The sequence below is a fragment of the Triticum urartu genome, chromosome 2A, assembly GCF_056163025.1.
Source record: "Triticum urartu cultivar PI428250 chromosome 2A, HENAU_Tu73, whole genome shotgun sequence".
In the NCBI taxonomy this organism is placed as follows: Eukaryota; Viridiplantae; Streptophyta; class Magnoliopsida; order Poales; family Poaceae; genus Triticum; species Triticum urartu.
In genome coordinates, this window is record NC_141874.1 from 191,012,010 (window position 1) to 191,030,656 (window position 18,647).

General features: G+C 49.2%; 1 protein-coding gene across 1 annotated transcript; it reads left to right on the top strand.

The window, feature by feature from the left end:
- The first annotated feature begins 4,310 nt into the window (after positions 1–4,310).
- LOC147984490 (uncharacterized) lies at positions 4,311–4,757 on the top strand. The gene has a single exon (XM_087541123.1). It carries the CDS (start codon positions 4,311–4,313, stop codon positions 4,755–4,757), a length of 447 nt encoding a protein of 148 aa, XP_087397249.1.
- Positions 4,758–18,647: the final 13,890 nt, after the last annotated feature.

Consider the following 18,647-nt stretch of genomic DNA (forward strand, 5'->3'; position numbering starts at 1 on the left):
CAGGCCACCCTTTAGCTTTGACCTGGTAACTTTATCCCAAGAGATCAGAGCTGGACCTGAATTTTCCTGCCCATATTTTCGCCAGAAGAAGTGCTTCAGAAGCTTGTTGATCTGATTTATGATTGCAGCAGGAAGGGGCAGGGTGCTCATATCGAAGATGGGAAGTGCAGCAAAAACAGATTGACAGTACCATTCTTCCATCAAGATTTAACATGCTTGAGCAGCCTGTCAGTCTTCTCTCAATCTTTTGACAAATAGGTGTAAAATCCTCAATTCTTAGTCTGCTCGCACTGAAAGGTAGTCCTAAATAAGTGAATGGGAAGCTACTAATCTTGCATTCCAAAATCTGTCACATTGATTGGAATCAGGATGGATTTGTGGAAGTTTATTTTTTAATCCAGTTTGTGCAGCATAATGCCTTAGAAGATTGCTCACTTGCATAATCTAAATCTGGCAAACAGGGAGAACAAGAATAGTGTCATCTGCATACTGAATTATTGGAAAATCCTATGTCCATGCACATGTAATTCTGGCCGTTTTGCACTTTGGGCATCCCCAACAAAAGGTGACGAATAGTTTCAAGTTTCACAATTGTAATTTTAAAGATAAAACATTTCACGTGGAGAAGATTCTTTTTATTCGTCATATTATGTTGAAGTAGCCAAAAGAAGACTTTGTGCTTAGGTCAGAGGGATTGTTGGTTGAAATGCAATAATCAGTTTGTGGGCCTTTAGTAAAGGGTGTTTATTATTCCCTAAAATGTTGGCCCACTTGTCATGGCAAGATCAGACGTTGTTCCCTTGAGTGTTTTTGTTTGTTTCGCAAATGATGCATCTTTGGATGTATATATCATTCTCATAACATGGGAATGTGTGCTCCTCTAGCATCGACCTAGGCCATGATCATGTTGCTTGTACTAGCTAGAAGCAATTCACGGTTGAACATATCTTGGCGACAAGTATGTGGGCGTGCAAGACAGCTAGCGAGATCAACCTCCATATATCTACCTCTATATGTAGCTAGGTCTTATATGTTGGCGTCATCGAAATCACAAGATAACCAGTGCACACCTTGCTTGAAAGAAGGATTTAACATGAGTACGAGCGTATGTCGCGTGAGTAGTTAGGGCTCATTTGGTTTGGAGGTTTTTCACATGAAGACAATAGGAACGAAGATTTCAGAGGGAAGTCTCGCGTAGATGCATCCGCTTTGTAGGAAATAAGAATAACATTTCCTTCAGAACACTGTTCCTTTCATTTGCTCGTGGAGAAAACTACACATCTAATCAGAGCTCTTTGCACAAGGACGAGGCAATGCAATTCTCCCGGTTGGCAACTTCATCCTATTCCATTGATGTACTATTCCTAATTCTACGTTTTTGTTTCCTCCAAACTGGGTGTGCCCTAATTCTAGTGTTTTGCTTTGTGAAGAAATCTAGCACATGTTAGGGCCGTCTAAATATGTGCATTTGCTATTCATCAATTGCTTAATTTTTTGTGTGGCGTCAGTCGATTTCCAAAGAACGAAGAAGGACAAGCGTTGTGGATCTTCGAGGCTGAGCCGGGAGTAAGCCAGACCGATAATGACATGGCTGGCCACAACGTCATTGGCGGAGGCGATTCAAAGGGTTTGACAGGTTTAGGCGTGGGGCTTTCTCGTAGCGACACGGCTAATGGTTGGATTAGACAAAGTTGGACTGTTCGAGCCAGAGGGTTCGAATAGGATGTTAAGAAGAGGCATGGGATGACTGGCGGGGAAAGAGAATGTGCGCTATTGGATCGGTCGAGGGGAGAAAATGGTTGGAGCTAGAAGATAATCATTTAGCTGTTCATTTTTATCCAGCGGCTTAGAGCGTTTGATTCAAATTGAAGAAGAAAATATCAGCCGCCTGACGTATATAGGCAGGAATATGTATTTGTTGTCAAATTTTCGTAGGATTTGGTAGATCCACATCTAATTTGGTAGTAAGAAAACGTTGCCATTAACCAAGCTAGCGATGATCGCGAGGCGACGGTCGTAGTACCTTGGCGCATGTGAGTACAAGACGAGGTAAACCGGCATGCATGTGAAGACTGAAGAGTTGGACCAGACTGTGCATATCTGATCGACGAGACAGTCACGTTTCGAAAGGGAGGAGAAGAATATGGCGCGAGAGAACAAACTACACGAGCGTTCATGCAGAAGCAGTGTGCATGTGTCGACCCCAGCGGAGACGAAGGCGCGGCCGTATTTCGGCGCTACTGATGCGTACGTGCGCGGACGTCGACGTCGATCGGGCGTGTTTTTAGATTTCGTGGCCGACTCCCTCGCGCATCGCGGCCGTCCAGTGCGCCTCGGCGGGGACGCGTGGGTCGCCACCTCGACGTACGGCCGCGGCAGCCGTCGGTGTCGCGTCCCCAATCATTGACTTCTCCCCGGCGGGTCGACACCGATGGACGGCCCCGGCTCGGATCGATCCGCCACCATGCGACGTTGGAGTACTCCCCATAGTTAGCCATCTTTTTCGTGTGGACGTACGTAGCGCTTACGTGCGCATGCGCCAGCTGGTGTGTAGGCCAAACAAGTCAAACAATTTTTTGACGCTCGATGATACGGATCCGGAGTATGCTGAGTCCTGATAGTGCCTACATTTTGATACCGCAGGGGACCATTACTATCGGCACGTGAATAGAAGCTTCAGCGCGGTCATCGCTTTGAAATTCGGTCGACGTGTACACACCTTGCTGCATGATTACCTCGGGCAGCCCTGGACCGATACCATCCCGCTGTTGGAAACCGGCGGAGCGGCAGGCCATCCTCGTGCAAAATTGCAAACCTCATGCATGAAACCACCACGCGACTGGAAGCACGGCACACACTGTGCAAGCGGTACACGCACGGCCTCCACGACCATGCCGTGCACAGTGGCCTGACTGAAGTGAGTAGGGGGCCGGACACTTGTGCTGGCCGCAAGTCTGCAGCAAAAGTGCCAGGACCAAGAGGACCACATGCACAGCTCGGCTGCCAGCCCGCGGCACGGCCCGGAAGCAGGCGAGTGCGGCCCCGCCTGGCATGGCATGCGTAGAGCCGGCGGAGCCCGCACGTCGCTGTGCGCGCACAGTGCGCTAGCTAGCTTTGACCTGCGCGCGCGAGGTCGATCGAGCGGGGAAGAAGAACAGGCCCGTACGCCTCGTCTCAAAGGTCTCGCTCACGGGCTCATGGCTGGCCCTGGCCAGCTCCCCGGTGCGGTGCGGGCGACGGTGCAAGTCGCTTTCGATGCGAGTAGACACGGCTCGTGAGAGTAACCGTGTCGGGCTTGGGGCGGCGGGTGCTTTGACTTCCTTCGTCGTTTCTGCTCCGCAGCCTCCGTTTCCGAGTCCTGGCCGACCAAGAAAGCGGCCGGCCGCGCTTCCATTTCCATTCCCCCCTACGCCGCGGCGCGAAGGCCCCGTACGTCTCCGTGCGCGGCCGACGACCGGCGTGAGAAAGGCCACCCGGCACGCGGGCGGGCCGCCCACCGGGTGCCGGATTTGGGGAGCGAAAAGGTGTCGTTTGTCCGGCATCGCGCGCCCTTCCCACGTATAGATCCGTCTACGGTTCTATATACCTTGAGCTTTGACCGTCTAGAGAGCATCTACATACCGCCTAGCGCCTCAAACACTCTCAAATGACCGGGCAGGCCGTCCGGTTTCAACCTAGCCGGACATCTCAAACGGGTCTTAAACATGCAGACTGATCGGCACCTCTTATATCCAATCCAAATAAGGAGTGGGTATGGGGCGCTTCGGCGCGCCTGCCATGTCAGATCCGACAGCCCGTCCTCATCTCAAATTGCAGCAAATCCACCCCCTAGCCGCTGGATCCATTTGCTCTTTTCTCCATTCTTCCTCCTTTGCACCATTCCTCTTGCACCTCCGCCGCCGCGCCCGCTCCACTGCCGTTCCTAGCCTCTGCGCCGCCAGCTCCGTCAGAGCAGTGCTCTCTCCCGTCCTTGCCGCGGGGGACGTCGTCGCCGGCCCGGACGCCACCACGGTACATCCGGCAACTCTCTGTCTTCGCCTTGCGCTTGATGTGTTCGACACATTGTCTGACCGGATATTTTGTGATTTTATTAGGGGAAAGGGTTGATTCCAATGCTTCGCCGAACGAGGAGTATGGACCGACAGAGCTTGATCAAATGATTCTAGATGAGTTCTTCAATTCCTCGGATTCAAACATTTTTGCACATTATGGAGGGAGTGGAGGCACGCGATGACTATTTCAAGCTCACAAGAGATTGTTGCGGACAACTCTTTTTCTCTGCCAAGCAAAAGTGCACGGCTACTCTGAGGATGCTGACAATTGATACTACTGCAGATGCCGTTGGTGAGTTGGTCAGGATGGGGGAGAGCACATGTCTGAAGACTACTGTCAAGTTTGCCCGCGCCGTGGTGGAGGTGTTTGGATCTGAGTATCTCAGGGAACCAAATACGCAAGACACGGAGAAGTTGTTGGCTATTGGAGAGGCCGGAGGGTTTTCAGAAATGCTCGGATCAATTGATCGCATGCATTGGCAATGGAAAAACTGCCCCAAAGCTTTGCAGGGAATGTATCAAGGTCACACCAAAGAGGCCACCATCATACTAGAAGCGATGGCATCACATGACTTATGGATTTGGCATGCTTTATTTGGAATGTCGGGTTCTCAGAACGACATCAACATACTTCAACGATCTCCGGTGTTCAAGAGGCTTTGCAATGAGGAATCACCACCGTGCAACTACGCTGTCAACGACTGAGACTACAACATGGGAAACTATCTTGCCGATGGCATCTATCCTCAGTGGGCGATGTTTGTAAAGACTATATCCGAACCGCATGGAAATAAATAGAGCCAATGTGCAACAATGCAGGAAGCGGCTAGGAAGGATGCGGGGAGGGCATTCATAGTGCTTCAAGGTCGTTGGGGAATTGTTCGCGGCGCTGCGATGATGTGTGAATCAGACACTTTGTGGCAGGTCATGGCATGTTGTGTTATTTTGCATAATATGATTGTTGAGGATGAGGATGATGGTGTAGCCCTAACCAATGATTTTGAAGCACCCTGAGAACAAGTTGAAATTCCGGAAGATCAAGATGCATTTCAGCTTACGAACTTTCTGCAGATGCATCGGAATCTTCGAGATCATCAGGTGCACACGCAGCTACTTAATGATCTTGTGGAGCATACGTGGACCCGCAATGAAAACCAAAGAGCTGATTGTGGGAGTCCTGGATTAGGGGGTCTCCGGACAGCCGGACTATATCCTTTAGCTGGACTGTTGGACTATGAAGATACAAGATTGAAGACTTCGTCTCGTGTCCGGATGGGACTCTACTTGGCGTGAAAGGCAAGCTCGGCAATACGGATATGTATATCTCCTCCTTTGTAACCGACCTTGTGTAACCCTAGCCCCCTCCGGTGTCTATATAAACCGGAGGGTTTTAGTCCGTAGGACAACATACAATCATACCATAGGCTAGCTTCTAGGGTTTAGCCTCTCCGATCTCGTGGTAGATCAACTCTTGTAATACTCATATCATCAAGAATAAATCAAGCAGGACGTAGGGTTTTACCTCTATCAAGAGGGCCCGAACCTGGGTAAAACATCGTGTTCCCTGCCTCCTGTTACCATCCGCCTTAGACGCACAGTTCAGGACCCCCTACCCGAGATCCGCCGGTTTTGACACCGACATTGGTGCTTTCATTGAGAGTTCCTCTGTGTCGTCGCCGTTAGGCTTGATGGCTCCTACGATCATCGATAGCGATGCAGTTCAGGGTGAGATTTTTCTCCCCGAACAGATCTTTGTGTCCGGCGGCTTCGCACTGCGGGCCAACTCGCTTGGCTATCTGGAGCAGATCGAAAGTTACGCCCCTGGCCACCAGGTCAGGTTTGGAAGCTTAAACTACACGGCCAATATACGCGGAGACTTGCTCTTCGACGGATTCAAGCCCCTGCCTTGTGCGCCACACGGTCACGATGAGTACGATCTAGCTCTACCATCGGACGGTGTTCAAGAAATTGCACCGGCAGCCGCTCCGACCCTCAATTCGGAGCCAGTTGCGCCATCCATGGACGGGTGGATAGACCCCGTCACGGAGGTCGTATCCTTTGCGGCGATCGAACCGAATATCGACCTTACCCTTCACGAGAGCCGTGTTGCTAAACTGCCGGATCCTTCTCCGGCCACGGACTCCAAACCGCCTGCGCCCGTTCCTGTCGAATCCGATTGGGCACCGATCATGGAGTTTACCTCCGCGGATATTTTTCAGCACTCGCCCTTTGGCGACATACTGAACTCATTAAGGTCTCTCTCCTCGTCAGGAGAGTCCTGTCCGAACTACGTCCGGCAGGATTGGGATGCGGATGATGAAGAAATTTGCCGCCCACCCACCACCCACTTAGTAGCCACTGTCGATGACTTAATCGACATGCTCGACTTCGACTCCGAAGACATCGACGGTATGGACGACGATGCGGGAGGCGAAGAGGAACCACTGCCCACAGGGCACTGGATGCCCACTTCGTCACATGACGTATACGTGGTGGACACACCCAAAGAAAACAACGACGAGGAACGGAAGGACGTAGCGAAGGGTTGTTCCCTCGAGAAGCAGTCAAAGCGGCGGCGTAAACGCCGCTCCAAATCCCGCCTCGGCAGAAATAACAATCATATAGACCCAGCGATAGAGTAGGGTGCACCATCGCCAGACCAGGGCAACACGGGGAATCAAACCGAACAACCCGACTCCGTCGAAGATAACAGTCCGGACGACATCACACCGGACAGGCATCAGGAGCAACATAATGCCCACCAAAGGCTTGTTGCCACGGCGAGGAGTTTGAAAAAACAGAAGCAAAGGCTCAAGGCTGCACAAGACACACTCAAAATCAAATGGAGTGAAGTACTCAACACTGCAGCGAAGTACGGCAGTAATCGCCACACCAAGAGCTATCCGAAGCGAAAGTTGCTACCTGAATTTGATGAGGAGGCCTTAGATATTCCATAATTAAAAAATAAAACGGTCATCCGGTCGGATAGACGACCTCATAGCCAACATAAAGCGGCAAACGACGCCGCACATAAACCAGTACGCGATCCGCGTAAGGGCTCGCATCAAAAGGACGGCGCAACCAGATCCATCTATGGACCACGCAGGCGCGCTCCAACATACAATGCAACACAACAAACATCCGAACACCACGGTACGCCCAAATACAGGGGTGCCGCACACCCTCTATGTTTCACCGACGAGGTGCTGGACCATGAATTTTTAGAGGGATTCAAACCCGTAAACATAGAGGCATACGACGGAACAACAGACCCTGGGGTCTGGATTGAGGACTGCATCCTCCACATCCATATGGCTCGAGGAGACGATCTCCACGCCATCAAGTAATTACCCCTCAAGCTCAAAGGGCCAGCTCGGCACTGGCTTAAAAGCCTCCCCGAAAACTCCATCGGAAGGTGGGAAGAGCTCGAAGACGCCTTTCGGGCAAATTTTCAAGGGACATATGTCCGACCACCGGATGCAGACGATTTAAGTCATATAACTCAACAGCCCGGTGAGTCAGCCCGAAAACTTCGGAACAGGTTCCTCACTAAAAAGAACCAAATAGTTGACTGTCCGAACGCCGAAGCCTTAGCAGCCTTCAAGCATAGCGTTCGAGACGAATGGCTTGCCACACACCTCGGTCAAGAAAAGCCGAGAATAATGGCAGCATTAACAAGCCTCATGACCCGTTTTTGCGCGGGCAAGGACAACTAGTTAGCCCGATGCAGCACCAGCGACCCAAGTACATCCGAAGTCAGGGATGGAAACGGGAAATCACGACGCAGCAAGAATAAGCGCCGGAATAAATAAGACAGCCCGAAGAGCACGGCGGTAAACGCCGGATTTAGAAGCTCTCGGCCAGGGCATCAGAAGCCGCCCTCCAAAGGCAACAGAGACGAATTGTCCAGCCCAAATAAAATTCTGGTGTCAGATCCATAGCACTTCGTATAAACCTGCAAATCATACCCACAGAGAATGTTGGGTCTTCAAACAGTCCGACAAGCTCAACGCCGAACACAAGGGGTAGGATACACCAAGTGAAGACGAGGACGAGCCTCGCAAGCAAAGCACAGGGGAACAGAAGAAATCCCACCAGAAGTCAAAATAGTCAACGTATTACACGTGATAAAAGGGAGAAACAAAGCGGCACCTTTAGAGGAACATGCCCCAGGGCCTATCACCGCGGAGCTCCGCCACTGGTCGTCCCAACCGATCACCTTCGACCATCGGGATTACTCGGCAAGTATCCGGCGTGCAGGATGGGCTGCCTTGGTATTAGATCCAATAATTGACGGATACCACTTCACCCGAGTCCTAATGGACGGCGGCAGCAGTTTAAATCTGATATATCAGGACACAGTCCGCAAAATGGGGATAGACCCAACAAAAATTTGTCGCAGCAATGCTACCTTTAAAGGAGTAACGCCATGCCCGGAGGCTTACTGCAGGGGCTCCCTGCTACTAGAGGTTATATTCGGCTTCCCTGATAATTTCCGCAGCGAAAATTTAACTTTCCACGTCGCTCCGTTCCAAAGTGGCTATCAAGCACTACTCGGACACGAAGCTTTCGCTCGGTTTAACGCAATACCGCATTACGCTTCCCTCAAGCTCAAGATGCCCGGTCCACGCGGCATCATTACAGTAAATGGAAATATTGAGCGCTCCTTGCGCGTCGAAGACGGTGCGGCCGCCTTGGCCACCGCACACTAAACGGCCTCACCAACTCAAGCATTTGACAGGTCGTTAAGACCACGGACACGGCTAGACGAGTCCGGCTCAGCTATATGTAATTAATACAGGTTTGATGGCTATACCCCTATTACAATAGAAGGGGCTCAACGCGCGCGCAAAAATGACAATAAGGCTCACCTTTACTCATTTTCAACTATATATTGTTTATTTAGTATAACTTAACTTTTGCACGGCAACTTTTCAATTAAGTTCCTCTCTTTTTCAGATGACCATCGTGCTACACCCGTCCAGGATACGGCATAACGGAGATACAGGCGCAGACGTGCAGCAAGGACCCGTTCCAAGGATTCTTTGTAGATTAAGACCCTGCGTAAGCCTTTTTTACTGTCTCTTGTTGATTTACATCCCTCGGATTCTCATTACAACCGAGAATGATGCTGACGTCTTGGCATGTGGCCACGCCAGAATAATGCATGTACCTGGACACCAGGGGCTTATTACAAAGGGTACTGTTTAGACCCGGTTTACACCATAAAGACCGAATACCTTAGAGAGTGTTCGGCGTCGCGAGTTTGGCCTTATATGCATCAGCTCCGAATCATGTCTTTGGTCAAACGTTGGGTTTTCCCGGCTCCTGTGTTTTGATGCCTTACATTCCGCTCTATCGGCTAAGGTGGCACCAGGAGAACTACTGCGATTTTGCCCTGGTTCATCCGGACGAGCACCTTAGTAGAGAAAGCCGAAAACTGACTGTCATGATATAGTGTGAGACTGGTCAACCACTCGATGACCTATTGGAATCTTTGGGATTCCTTCGCATTAACGAAGGGCCGTTTCCCGGCCAGGCATGTACGCACCCCGAATCCGGATGAGTGCGGAGCCACCAGGGGCTATATAGTAGCCCCACTGTCAAACTCCTATGGCTAAGTGAAAGTGTTAAAGCATTATAGTCCGGTTGCCTAGTTCGATGCGCTATCACCTCCTTAATAGGACCAAGACGTTGGATTAAGTGTGAATATGCGTATTCTACGAACACCCCCGCATTATATGCGTGGGGGCTGAAGCCGACGACTGCAGTCTTTCAGGTTATATACATGTATACATAAACAGCCGCACAGGAGGCATCACAATACTTTCGGGCAAAAGTATAAATACAGCCTTGATAAAATCAATAAAACGTTGTTTTTACAATAGGAATACATATCACTCAAACATAACATCCTTCGAGCACTGGGCCTCTATCGCACGAGCGCCCTCAAGAACTTCTTCAAAATAGTGCTCGGCAGCCACTCGGCCTATGGCCGAACCCTGCGCCACGACAGTGGTGGCATCCATCTCCGCCCAGTATGTTTTGACACGGGCAAGGGCCATCCGCGAGCCTTCTATGCACGCCGACCTCTTCATCGCATTAATGCGTGGCACCGCACCAAGGAGCTGCTGCACCAAGCTAAAATAGCTATTCGGCTTTGGCCTTTCCGGCCACAGATGATCCACGACAGACCTCATGGCGAGTCCGGACAATCTATTGAGTTCGGCCCATTCGGCAAGCTGATCAGTCAATGGAAGCGGACGCTCTGGAATGTTAAATTGCGACCAGAACAGCTTGTCCACTTCACGATCTGTTTGATCTCGGAAGTATTCGGCCGCATCGACAGCGCTCGCCGCTAAGTCCATATATGCGTCGGCCGAACTCCACAGCCGATCCAGAGAGGCATACCGCGGATCGCCGAACTTCCTCCGCAGCATAAAGGGCTTCCCAACCACAATGTCCCCGGCTTCACGCAGTTCCTCCTTCGCTGTCATTGCAGAGCGGGTGTCTTTGGTCGCCATTGTGGCCTTTTCAAGGTCCGTAGTCTTCGCCCGGTTTTCTTTTTCAAGAAACTGGCAGCGGTCGGCAGTGTCTTTTAACTTCGCATCCATTTTGGCCATTTTCTCTTTGCTCTCGCTATGAGCGGCCTTCTCGGCTCTCAACTCTTCGGCCGCCTTCAAAGCGGCCGCATTACTACTCCTTGCTTGCTCCTTGGCCCGGGCAAGCTTCGCCCGCAACGCCTCCACGGTGGCAGCTCCATCTGCAGTCACAACATATTAAAGATATTGGCATCACGCTGCTCTTACTATGTGACATCCACTATAAATATCACCTACCCTGTGCCTCGTCAAGCCGCTTGTTAACAAGCTTGATGTCGGCATCTGCCGCATCCAGTTGTCGCTTTAGTTCGGCAACCCCATTAGTCCGGCTAGCCACCGGAGCTTCAGACACCTGCACATAAAGGCGGTCTGGTTATTACCTGGGACTATGATCCTCCGTTCGCCGCCTTTCTCGACGACAACCAGAGTCTCAGGGGCTACTATCTACACAGGGCATACCTAAAATGCGCGGTACCATCACAAATGTATATCATTTCACGTACCTCAAAGCCCGTCAGTAGACTCATAAAGGCTTCATGCAACCCGTTTTCGGTGGATGAAATCCTTTCAATCACCGTACACATTAATGTACGGTGCTCTTCTGAGATAGTCGCTCGCTCTAGCAGACCCTTCAGTACGTCCGACCGCATACCAGGTGGTGCCGGACTCTTTTGATTGCTCTCTTCAAGAGCCGGATACTGAGGGCTTCGGGTGACCATGGGATTACCTTCTGGCCTTGCCGGATTTGGAGAAACTCTCTGTGATGACACTTCAAGGTCGCCCGCTTCTTGAGCCAGGGAGTCCGGGGGAGGCATTTCGCTCTCCATCATCTCCGGAAGAAGATCCCCCGAAGACGAGCTCTGCTGAGAAGGGCTCAGATCCGAACTGCAAGATAGATGCTTCAGTTATCTTCCTCAGAAGTAAGGTAGTATATCTTCACTATTAAGTACTTTTTGATTACTTACAGCTCGTTAGAGGGCTGATCCCCGCACGGACTTTTTGCGGCAAGAGCACCCTCCGAGGCGGGACCCTCTGGTGGAGTTTTCTTCTAGAGTTTGGAAACCTTGGTTTCCGGATCATCAGAGGTAGTCCTCTTCCTCCCCCGAGGCGAGGGAATGTCAGATTCCTTCCCTTGGTTATCTTCCCTCACGGAGGCGCTCGTTCCCTCGGTTGGAATAGGTAGCGGTGGGGGCCCACTTTCGCCCTCTTTATTCCTCACTTCATCTTCCTTTGAGGGCACCAGGCAAGGTGCTGGCTCGAGCATCTTTTCCAGCACCGGATTGTCCAAGCCTTCGGGAAGGGGGGCCAAACACCGGATCATCTTCGCCTTTGTTATCCAGTGCTGGTCAAAAGCGATTCTTCAGAATGACGTCATGATGAATGAAAGACAGTGTGTTCGGCTAGAGGATTACTTACTTGGGCCGCGGTGCGGTTGCTGCTCAGGCCCACGTCCTCGGAGGTGTCCGGACACTCTATTTGGGGTCCAAAGAACGACTTGTACATCTCCTTGTGCGTCAGGCCGAGGAAATTCTGAATAGCGTGCGGTCCTTCTGGGTTGAATTCCCACAAGCGGAGGGGCCGGCGTTTGCAAGGCTGGACTCGACGAACCAGCATGACTTGCACTACCATAACCAAACTAAAATCTCCCTCGAAGAGATCTCCGATGCGGCTCTGCAGTATGGGCACATCCTTGGCTGGACCCCAGCTCAGCCTCCTGCTGATCCATGATATCAGTTGTGGTGAAGGGCCCGAGCAAAAGGCGGGGGAAGCTACCCACTTGGCACTTCTGGGAGCGGTGACGTAGAACCACTCCCGCTGCCATAATCCGGACACCTCTGGAAAGGAACCCTTTGGCCACGGAACTCTAGCGATCTTGCTTATTAACGCACCTCCGCACGCTGCATGCTGCCCCTCAACCGTCTTCGGCTTCACATCAAAGGTCTTGAGCCACAGGCCGAAGTGAGGGGTAATGCGAAGGAAGGCCTCACATACAACAATAAATGCTGAGATGTGGAGAAAGGAATCCGGGGCTAGATCGTGGAAATCAAGCCCTTAATAGAACATCAAACCCCTAACGAAGGGATCCAGAGTGAGGCCTAGTCCTCGGAGGAAGTGGGAGATGAACACGAGGTCTTCATTGGGTTCAGGAGTAGGGACGACCTGCCCTCGGGCAGGCAGCCGATGTGAAACTTCGGCGGTCAGGTATCTTGCCTCCCTCAACTTCTTGATATCCTCTTCCGTGACGGAGGAGGGCATCCACCGGCCCTGGAGGCTGGATCCGGACATGATTGAAGGTCCGAAGCACCTGACCTGGGCTTTGGGTGTTAGAACTCGAGGCGGGGGAAGGATTCGATTGAGCACGGGAGGAAAAAAGTAAAAGCCTTGTCCCTTTATAAAGAGGGTGAATATCAAGCGTCCTCCTCGTGGCCATTTGGGACTTGCCTAAAATCTAGGAGTCCTAGGCACGGTTGGGTTACCCACACCCGTATTGATGAGAATCCCGTAATAAGGGGGACACGATCTCTGCTTTGACAAGACGTGTCAAGAAACTGCCTCGCGTTATGTGCGGGGCTAGTTAAAGGAAACGGTTTGAATAATCACCGGGCCACGGCATGATGTCATGTTGCCGAAACATGTCAGCAGATTAGATTTGTGGAAATATTATTCTCTCTACAGTGGTATGTGGAACTTATTTTGCAGGGTGGGACACTATCCTTGTATTCAAATTCTTCTGTGGTGTATTCAAAGGAGGAACCCGCCTTGCATTGCCGAAGACAACACCGCGCGCCGGACTCATCGTCATTGAAGCCTGATTCAGGGGCTACTGTGGGAGTCCTGGATTAGGGGGTCTCCGGACAGCCGGACTATATCCTTTGGCCGGACTGTTGGACTATGAAGATACAAGATTCAAGACTTTGTCTCGTGTCTGGATGGGACTTTACTTGGCGTGGAAGGCAAGCTAGGCAATACAGATATGTATATCTCCTCCTTTGTAACCGACCTTGTGTAACCCTAGCCCCCTCCGGTGTCTATATAAACCAGAGGGTTTTAGTCCGTAGGACAACATACAATCATACCATATGCTAGCTTCTAGGGTTTAGCCTCTCTGATCTCGTGGTAGATCAACTCTTGTAATACTCATATCATCAAGAATAAATCAAGCAGGACATAGGGTTTTACCTCCATCAAGAGGGCCCGAACCTGGGTAAAACATCGTGTTCCCTGCCTCCTGTTACCATCCGCCTTAGACGCACAGTTCGGGACCCCCTACCCAAGATCCGCCGGTTTTGACATCGATACTAATGTTTGAGTTGTGCACTTCAAATAAATTTTATGTAAACACTATTTATGTTCGGTACCAACATTTGTTATTTACGTGTGTTATTGACTTGTATAGCTGACGTGCATGAATTTGTTGGATTTGAAAGTCTGGATTTGAGATATGTGAATGCCGGAAGAGAAATATGACGAACTGTCCGGATGCGTCCATAGACATATAAAAGGCCGGATATGTCAAGTTCGGCTGGAGATGCTCTAACTCGCCGCGTAGTTGTTCCCCTCGAGTACAGCTGTAGCATGTAAGCCACATACTAATGGCTTTGGTTTCCTTGACGTAACAAGTTTGCAGTCACTGCATTACTCAATGAGTGATGGCATTGTTGGTCAAAGAACCGAGTAAAATAAAATTGTTTGAGTTCCCATGGCATGAAATGATTCCATTCCCTTGTTTTAAGACGAGTAGTGTTTTATTTTTAGTGTTTGATTGGCAGTGGTGGAGCCAATGAAGGAAAATGAAAATAAAAGCATAGATTAAGCATATTACATTCATTTGGTCTCCTCAAATATGTGTATTTTCTCTCCCCCCTTTGATTCTCTCCTAGATCCGCTGCTATTAATTGAAGTTCCAGGATGTGATAAACTAATTCAATTATCTCTTTCATATGAAGGTTTAGGTTGCCTTCTAAATTATGCATAGTGTATTTTTATTTGATTTTTCAGCAACAATATAGCATCTGATCTTTTACTCGATTTTTCAGCAACGATCCATTTACATTCCACACACAACCAAATTGAGTATACACCATGGAAGCGTTTGGTAGATTGCATGGATTTTGGAGTATTTGGATATGTGATTGACTTGGGTTTGGCTGAGTAAACACAGACAAAAAACCATGTTATACGCATAGTTTGGCAGCATGCATTTCACCACTAAGCAGTTTGATGTCTGACGTTTGGTTGGCAGCAGTTTTCGCTTATGGTTCTCAACGTGAAAAACATAGAGTTTGGTTGTGCGTGATGTATGTTCTGGTCACCACTTCTCACCAGTGCTAACCTTACTATTTATACACTCCATGTTCATAGCCTTTACGTTCTTCTTGTTGTAGATGTAATTCAGATTCATCATCCTCTTCCTATCTAGGTTTAACAGTGCACCATAATCGGTGACAGGATTATCACTACGATGGACAACTTTCTTGTGGATCAACTTGGCCCAGGCCTGTATCACAGTTATAAGTGTTGCTGCGTGAACAATTAGCTTCATTCGTTTGTCCATTACAACCTAATAATGACATCGATGTTGTGATAAGCAATGACGAAATCAAATCTCCAAATCGTACCTAATGACCTAACATAGGTGGGGAACTATATGCTACTTATACCATTTGGAGCTACCAACCCTCCCATGGCGGAGAGGAGGAGGACACTACGAAAGACTTGACGTACAAGCCAAGGATGCAAAAGTCGTGGAGGACTCTTCCTCTACTGACATGTCGACCTATATTTGTAGCCCTAGGATCCCCAATATGCTATATAAGCCGGGGGCCGGGCTCGTCGATAGACATACAACAATCCCTTGGTATTCACATGTACTGCAATATAAGTACATGAGAAAGAGTAGGGTAAAGAGAGCCTTGGCTCAGTGGTTGGGCATGCGGTTGTGCAGCCTAACGACTCGAGTTCAATTCCTAGAATTGACAGGTGATGCACATGGGTTTTCCTCCATTTATTGAGAATCAAGTTTGGTGTGTGGTGGAACCACTCATCAAAAAATATCTTGATACCCATTTAAAAAAATTCCGAGGACCATGTTTATCTTGGTACTCATACTAAAATGGCCGTATGCATCCCTAGTTGGTGCAGAGGCCGGGGAAGTGAAATTCTCCCCCATTTTAAAAGAACGAATCAGGCCCCCGCGTCGCCCCCCCCCCGCTCGGGCAACTCGGGTGGCTCCCCAACCCTAACCGCCGCCGGGGCCTATCCCATCTTCCTCCCCTCCTCCCGTCGCCGCCGGAGGACGCCGCCGGCTTGCGCCCGAAGGCCGATGGCGGTGGCGGGGGCTCTTCCTCCCTCCCGCGTCTCAGGGGTGGCGGGGCCCCAACATGCGTGGAGGTGCGGCCGATCTAGAAGCGACGGCATTGGCTTCGATGGCGGCGGCGGTCGGCCCTGCCTCGGGCCATGGGCGACTGCTGTGGCGGCTGGCCCGGATCGGGCGGTGGCGCGATGCGGTCTTCGGTGGCATGTCAACTGGCTTTAGATCGGCGGCGGCGTCGAGGGCCTGGTGGACTGCTTAGCGACACCCATGGCAGATCTGTTCTGGCCGGTGTAGCCAGTGGTGGTGGTCATCTTCTTCGTCGGCGGTGGCCGACCAGAAACTTGGTGATCGGATCTCGAGATCCATCATCTAGTCCCGGCTGCAAGTTGGGGGAGACATGGTTGCCCGTGAAAACCGAGCCGACGGCAGGCGATGGTGGCGTTCTACGCCGTTACCTTGATGAAGGCATCGTCGTGTAACTACTGTCGACCCACTCGTGCTGCTCCGGGGGAAACCCTAGAATCTGGTGTTCCAGATCGGACGATGGTGGCACTGCGGTGTCATTTCTCTCTTGGGAGCATCACTTGTGGAGCAGCATTGGAAGTCAGAGGCAGGAGGTGGAGCGGCTTCGTCTTGCACGGAGCTTCGGTGGAGATGTCAAGTCATGCCTGATCGACAGGTGCTATGCTTTGTCATGCCTGGTCGGCAGGTGTTACACACAACATATCTTCCAAGGACTTCAAGCTGTGTCGGCTGGTGGTACTTGGCAGCATGGCACTGAGGTGTATCAGTGGCGACCGCAACGTGCTCAGTTGTTTGCACGTAGGGAGGAGGTGCCGTGGTGGCGCCGGCGATAGCTAGACCGAGCAAGGTTGATGCATCAGTACAGTTCTGAAGATGGAGTGGTGGCAGTTGGCGGCGGCGGCCTCTGAGAGCACGCCGGACCAGTGTGTGCCCCATACCCGGCAAGTGGCTAGGTTGGGGTCTCAGATCTTAGATGTTAGGCTTGGCTGCGATGTCTGTTTGTTATTAGGCCCAGGCTATCTGCGCCCCTTCATCAACTGGATAGGTGTAGTGACAGTTTGTTGCTTAGACGACGGCTTTAATCTTACTGTTGTATCACTTTGTAAGGTCTTGTGAAAATAATTAATAAAGTGGTTATATGCATCGTTCAGATGCAGAGACCGGGGTCATCTTTCTTTTCTAAAAAATTGTGTCCATTGTGAGAGCCCGAACCTGGATTAATCCTTCTTCATGCTACAATTAACCCAATTGCGTAGCTAGGATACCTTACAAAAGGATCTGCCGGATCTAGCTCAGACACCCACATTTACAGAAAAGTTCACCGTCTTTAATGAAATGTTATTCGTGAATTAAAAAAATGTTCCCTATATTTTAAAAGATGTTCATTATGTATTTAAAAAATGTTCACCACATTAAAAAATATCTCATATTTATAAGCGTTCATGGTGTATTTTATAAATGTTCGTCGTGTATTTTCAAAAAAAATCACCTTGTTCTAATTTTTTTGCTTGTATTATAGAAAGGTTTATCGTGTATTTTTAGAAAATGTCTGTCGTGTATCGTGAAAATTTATTTTTAAAAACTTCATCATGTATTTTTTTTCAAAAACTGTAACTGTATATTGTAAAAAGATGTCAACTCTTTTTTTATAAACACGTGAGCAATTTTTGTAATGCGATCAAGTTTCTTCATGCAATTTATGACCATATTTTTTTGCATTGGCGCTGTTGGCCCTCGCACGTGAAGTGTAGTAGTGGGCCGGCTCGGCAAACGCGAAGCTGGTACCTCGTTCCACTCCCTTGCTTGTTCCAGTCACACGCTAGCGAAATCTCGCCAGTTCATCGTTGATGTCTAGAATAATTTCATCAATTCAAAAAAAGAAAGTTTGAAAGGAGTTAAAAATGGAAAAACAAAAAAAATGGGGAAAACATGAATTTTAAAATGTTCATTGAAAATTAAAAAAAAATCATGAATTTAAAAAACACGCAGTCAAAAAATTCACAGTTTCAAAAAAAACATTACAAACTTAAAAAAGTTCACAAACTCAAAAAAGTTCACGGGTTCAAAAAAAGTTGCAGATTTGAAGAAAGTTCACGACTTCAAAATAAGTTCACGGATTTCATAATAAGTACACGAGTTCAAAAAAGTTAGCGGATTCCATAAAAAGTTCATGAATTTGGAAAAGGTTCACGGATTTAATTTTTTTGCAAAATAGGTACAAAGCTCACAATTTCAGAAAAAGCTCACGAGTTCAAATAAATGTTCAAGAACTCAAAAAAGTTTGTGAATTTGAAATAAATCATGGCTAAAAAAATGTTCACGAGTTTGAAAAAGTTGACAAACCTGAGTTTTTTCGAACTTCAGAAAAAGTTCATGGATTCGAGAAAATTTCGTGAATTTTAAAAAATGTTCATGAATATATAAAAAGTTCATGAATTTGATAACCTTTTGTGATTTAAGAAAAAGAAGACAAAAAAGGGGGAAGGGAAAAATAAAAAGGAGAAGGGAAAAGAGAAAAATAAAAGCAAAAGAAATAAAAAACAGAAAGGAAACCGAGATGGGGAGGCCTCTAGAAGCTTCCTAAAATCAAAAATGCAAACCGCGATCATGAAAACCTGGCGCGCTCGCGAAAACCTAGCGTTTTGTGGATGTGAA